General features: G+C 34.8%; 1 protein-coding gene across 1 annotated transcript; it reads right to left on the bottom strand.

The window, feature by feature from the left end:
• Positions 1–196: 196 nt before the first annotated feature.
• Positions 197–5,191, bottom strand: LOC117112387. The gene is made up of 7 exons (XM_033255459.1): positions 4,973–5,191; positions 3,701–3,807; positions 3,074–3,338; positions 2,614–2,697; positions 2,175–2,296; positions 1,217–1,298; positions 197–381 (listed from the first exon to the last, which is right to left on the bottom strand). Exons 1-7 carry the CDS (start codon positions 5,144–5,146, stop codon positions 229–231), a joined length of 987 nt encoding a protein of 328 aa, XP_033111350.1. The 5' UTR covers positions 5,147–5,191; the 3' UTR covers positions 197–228.
• Between the last annotated feature and the right edge of the window lie 261 nt (positions 5,192–5,452).

Raw genomic sequence — 5,452 nt, 5'->3', positions numbered from 1 at the left:
CAAAAAAAAAAAAAAAAAAAACATCTGTTCTGTGTATTTGCTCTTTCATTTTTTTTGAGTAATTTTACCAATTTTATGTTTCCGTTTTTCTACCAGTTTTGAGAGCCACTTAACAGTATTTTAGTATACTTTTGGTTATCCTGTCTCCCCAAGTTTAAGACAAAATAAATGATATGAAATGGTAATGTCCCCTTTTTTCAGCCCCTGTTTTTTAATCTTCCCTGTGACTCAACTATTAGTTAAAAAAAAAAAAATTAAAGCAAAACTTACTCCAAATAATTCCATTGCACTAATATCTGAACGGGGGCTGTTTACTGGACCCCGACTAACTATACGAACTAAAGCTGGAATGTCGTCAAAACCTGGTGCTACCCATGGCTCCTGAAAAATATAATGAAACTAAATCAATTATTTATTTAAATCTTACATACACCAGCAATTACAGTACTCCAGAATAAAACTTTGTCCACACTAAACAAGCTTTATAACAAGTCATATGTGGGTGTGATTATGACATCATCATTCCCATATACAGTATGGCCAAATTACAAATACAGTGCACCCTCCAATAACACAAAGATAGCCCTCTAATTGGAAACCGAACCCCGAGACTACTCAAATTTCCTGGTCCCAAAGGTGGTCTCAAATTTTTTGAAACAGCGCCACCAATGTCTCGCAATTTTTCATTGGGGGACTTCCAGCAGTCTGAGGCAAATTTCGTATTTCCAGACACATATATTCTTTTGAGTACTTTGACACCCGAAAGCACTGCACGTTTTTATGCAACCCTATTTTCTATTTTTTTTTTGTTTGGGCACTTTGTTTTCAAAGACTAGTCTAGGCTAACTCACTACAACAAGGAGGTCGCGCACCAGTCGTAGAGCACAAAGGCAAGCACCTTCACCACCAAGTTACATCTTTACTGGTACTGGTACAGGCATTTATAATGCACCTGTTCCTTGAGGTTATAAAGCACTTTTCCCTGGTCATTGGGTCCACATGTTTTAAGTGTTGCTGCTGGTAATCAGTGCAGGAGCAGGCAACCCCACCAGGTACCCATTTAAGCTCCTGGGTGGAGAGGAGCAATGCAGATAAAGTGCCTTGCTCAAGGACACAAGCGAAACGCATTGGAACCCAGAACTTGAGGTTGGGAAACCGAACCGATTCCACTGTACAATATGTTGGAAACAAATGTTTTGTTTTTCTTTATACTCACTAATTTTGGTAGGAACATGGCAAGACTCCAAGCATATAGCTTCATATCTTCTGTAAATGCTTTTATAACATAAAATAACAACCTAGGAGGAAAATAACATCATTAAAAAATATTGATACAGTTATACATGTAACATAGACTTTCATTTATGTATCAATGTATGCTCCAACCCAAAATATTTATATACTTGTTTTTTTATATACACATACAAAGTACTTTTCCCCCAGGTCATTGGGTTTAAGTGTTGCTGTTGTAATCATTGCAGGAGCAGGCAACCCCATCAGGCCACAAGTGAAATGCACAAGATTTATACAAAACCAAACTGTTTTCTCTGCGCCAAATTGCTTTGACAAATATTCTACCCATGCCCAAATTTAAGGTTGGGAATGGAAATGCAAATAGTCTGATGATACAACAATAAAACAAAAGTACTGATACAAACTAAACATGCTAAAAAAGGATTTTAGCTCATACACAGGTATTGAGGTTTTTTGTGAATTAAAAAAAAAAAATTAATGAAATTTTATAAATACAGTAACAATTTAAATAATGTTTCTGCATTTAGCTGTGTATTGTTAGGTTTCATGTAACATTATTATTATTATTATTATTATCACGTTTGTGAGTCCTGTATACTTTTTTGCAATTGGCAAGTTTTGTATTTTTTTTGTTTTCTGTAAATACCCTTTTTGTATTTTTTTGTCTCTTGTATTAAGACAAATAAATTAAATTAAATGAAAATTCTAGTAAAAATTTTATCCAAATTGAAGGCTACTATTGAAGCAACATTTCAAGTTGATGATCATTCTAGCACCCCTGATATGTTAGAGCCCACTTAGTATACTAAAAAACATCATAACGTCAAGTACCAGTTTTTAATACATATTTTAAATGTATCTACTCGACTTTCGTACATGTACACTTGTTTTGTTTACTAGTTGATAACAATGCAACTCACCTAAAAAAATCTAAATTTGCTGTTTTTGACATAATTATAACTTCATTATCGTTCTTTGGCGTAAGATATGCCATCGCTGAAGCATTGCCAAACTTTGTTGCTAAACCTAATGCATTGTGAACCTGAAATAAGGACAGAAAAAAGTTAAAACAATTTATGTTGGGATATTTCAACATTAATTATGACATCATCAGGCCTGAACACAATGGCGGGTATTTCAATACTTGGAGTACGTATTACTTTATACTTTCTTACCTGAGATTAATCAATGGACCTTTCAATACTAATATTCTTTGGTCTGTTTTATGTCTCATACAAGTTAATAGTATAATTGCACCCAAAATGCAGGGTAATGAGCAAATAGGATTATTATATGAGATGAATTACATAACATAAGCAGCATATTTTAATGTCATAAAGTAAATAAATCATTGCCCACCTGTAGAAGTTCTGTAAAATAGTTATTCCCACCGTTCTCTTTAGCATACCTTATGGCTGATAAACGCCTGTCTCTTATACACATCTTCATTGTTAATAAATGATTAGGAAATTAATACACAGCAAAATTCCTCGACATTAAACAATATTTCATTTGTTATTACATTGGTCACCAGTAACCATCTTTAATGATTCCTTTATTAAACCATGATTACACTTGTAACCAGGGGAAAAAATACTTTTTGCACAACAGTGCTGATGATGTTGTATTACGAGAGTGTTCTGGACTACAATTACACCACCAAACATTGTATTCTGGCACTGATATTGGTGCTTAGTAAATGCTTTGTCAATTGGTTTATTAATTGATTGTTATACAGTGCACCCTCCACTTTCAGACCTGAAAATTTGGGGTGGTTCTGTCTCTACTTAGAGGGTTAGCTTTGCGTTGAGATATTGACGATTGTTATTTGGTTCTTTGAGCAAGAGGTCTTGGAATTAGAAGAAGTCTCGAAGTCGACTGTATTAATATTGAAACACTCAGAGATTCCCATTAACTCTTTTCCACTGCTTGGTTGTAAACTTACTTGAAGTTTGGCTTCGCGTAACAAGTCCTCACTGTTTCCCAGCCACTTGAGCAGTTTAGTTTGAAAAGTATCTGGCACAATGATCTGACCTGACCTCCTTTTGACATCGTAAATCCTTTCAAACATATTGTATGTAGATCTGGAGAAAATAATCTGTGATACATATTAACAGAATCTAGGGAAGAAATTTTGGAATATTAAAAAATGAACTATGCAGATATAATGTGGGGATAATTTGCGATTGAATAAGAAAGATATTGTATAATTAATATATAAAATGTTTTATTAAACTTTTAAAAATTTTAATGGGTCCCACCCACCGAGTACAAGCGAGTCATACAACCGCTCCATGAACCAAATTTTTAAATCAGGCTACTTGAATACATATTGTCCTTGGATACATTATATATTAATGACCCTGGGATTGGAAGGCAAGCATCTTACTTGCAAATTATGGCTCCACTTCAATCAATACCAATCAATATTAATCAATATTCTAACCTGCAGTCTGGTTGGGAAGAGACTTTCCACCTTTCTTGAAAATCTTCCAACCTGGATATTGAAAACTCCTGGCGAAGTCCATTGAAGCAAACTTTATGGTACCAGTCCTAAAAAAATTAACACAAATCTGAAATCATCTTGGAAAGTATATGTTCAAGCTGGTTTGAAAAATAATATGCTGGGCAATGTACGTGGAGTTTGAAATACAACAAGGTATGGAAGTGTAATAATAGGTTGGTTAGTCAACATTTCACATGATTAAATTATGTGTGATCTATTTTTCTTTCTTCATCTTTCATACCTGCCAAATTTCTTGGTGTCTGATGCATGAGACAAAAAAAAAATGTGTATAATATTGCCCTCTATGTAATAAGGCCTAAAAAATAAATTGTTTTTGGTGATCCGCTTCACGAGCGGATCACCTCTTGTTATCGTCAGAGATCATCATCTTTTTTTTTTATATTCTACATTTCTCTCCATATCTTGTTAACACGATATCTCAAAATTGGCACGAGATTCGTACATGCACGTCTCACCAAACATTTAGCTTGGCCTGGAATAGTCACAATAAGGTTTTCAAAGTGCGCAGTTATGCGTGACGTCATCTACGCGCAATTTTGCGTTTTTATATTATCGATCATATCAGCCTAACCAATTGCCATTTCGAAATCGTATTAAGTGAGCATTAACTTCAAGTCAATGTTAAATGTAATGTACCCTAATTTTACGCGTGTGCGTCATAACGCGTGCTTCAAATTTTTAATATGCTCGGAATCCCTTTTTGACTAAAAGGGGCAAAAAAATAAAAGGGCAGGTGGAAAAAGTTTCCTTTTTTTTTCTTATCTTTCTTTTTCTTGGAAAAAATAAGGATAAATTCACTCACATTTTTTTTTTATTTTTAAAGTTTTTGAAGGAGGGCAAACAAACAATTTTTTTTTGTCCTACTCACAAAATTGAGCACACTCTACAGGGGGGAACGAGAGATGTCTGAAAGGTGGGGGGTTCGAAAGTGGGCATGATCGAGATAACACTACCCTAGAGGCCCCGCTAAAATATGGCATTCTAAATGCCCGAAAATAACCTATGAGGCGCTTTGGGCGATCAATGTTTTCCTTTCTTTCTTTCCTTTTTCTGTTTTTTGCTTTCCAAAAGGCCCCCTCCCCCACCCCTTTATATGAATTTTAGGGTGGCCTATGCATCTTATCTTTATAATGCTCATGCGAGAGCCTTGTCCGTTATGTAAGAGAGTTGATAAGTGTAATATTTACATACATGACTCCGCTTCAGTTCTGTCGAAAATACTTTCATATCTCCAATACTAGCATGTCTAGGGTGAAAGTCGTAGGTCATCGTCATCATGAAGAGTTTAATCCAACCATAGAGTGCTAACATTACCATCAATAGCCCCACGAAACAGAGTTGCCGATTAGTTCGAGCACCAGGCATGGTCAATCGTCAGCACTGAATCCTGAAAGATTATTGTTTGCATAAATGCATAAAATCATTTTGTCTTTCAGAATTGTAAAACAACAGCAGGCAATGCCAAATTTGGCATTTAAATTTTATAATAACTGCAATGTATTAAAAAACATGGTGCTTGACATGAGTGTAGGCCTTGGCCTTATTTATATAGCACTACTGGAACACACATTTACAATAGGCCTACAGTAATATGAAATTTGATTGACTGACTCTACAATATAAGCCTATTCCATGTTAATATTATTAATATGCTGTCTCTTATACCCATCT

This window comes from Anneissia japonica, unplaced genomic scaffold (genome assembly GCF_011630105.1).
Source record: "Anneissia japonica isolate Jap-2015-1 unplaced genomic scaffold, ASM1163010v1 scaffold64772_len14166_cov137, whole genome shotgun sequence".
Taxonomy (NCBI): Eukaryota; Metazoa; Echinodermata; class Crinoidea; order Comatulida; family Comatulidae; genus Anneissia; species Anneissia japonica.
Note: the sequence above shows the minus strand (reverse complement) of the source record. Positions and strands in the feature narration are given on the sequence as shown.

Excerpts from the sequence above, each read along its gene's own strand:
- LOC117112387 (XM_033255459.1), bottom strand. The coding sequence starts at position 5,146 with ATGCCTGGTGCTCGAACTAATCGGCAACTCTGTTTCGTGGGGCTATTG. Across the intron at positions 3,808-4,972 it reads CAGAACTGAAGCGGAGTCAT|GACTGGTACCATAAAGTTTG; the intron begins GTATGTAAATAT and ends TAATTTTTTTAG. Across the intron at positions 382-1,216 it reads CCATGTTCCTACCAAAATTA|GAGCCATGGGTAGCACCAGG; the intron begins GTGAGTATAAAG and ends TATATTTTTCAG.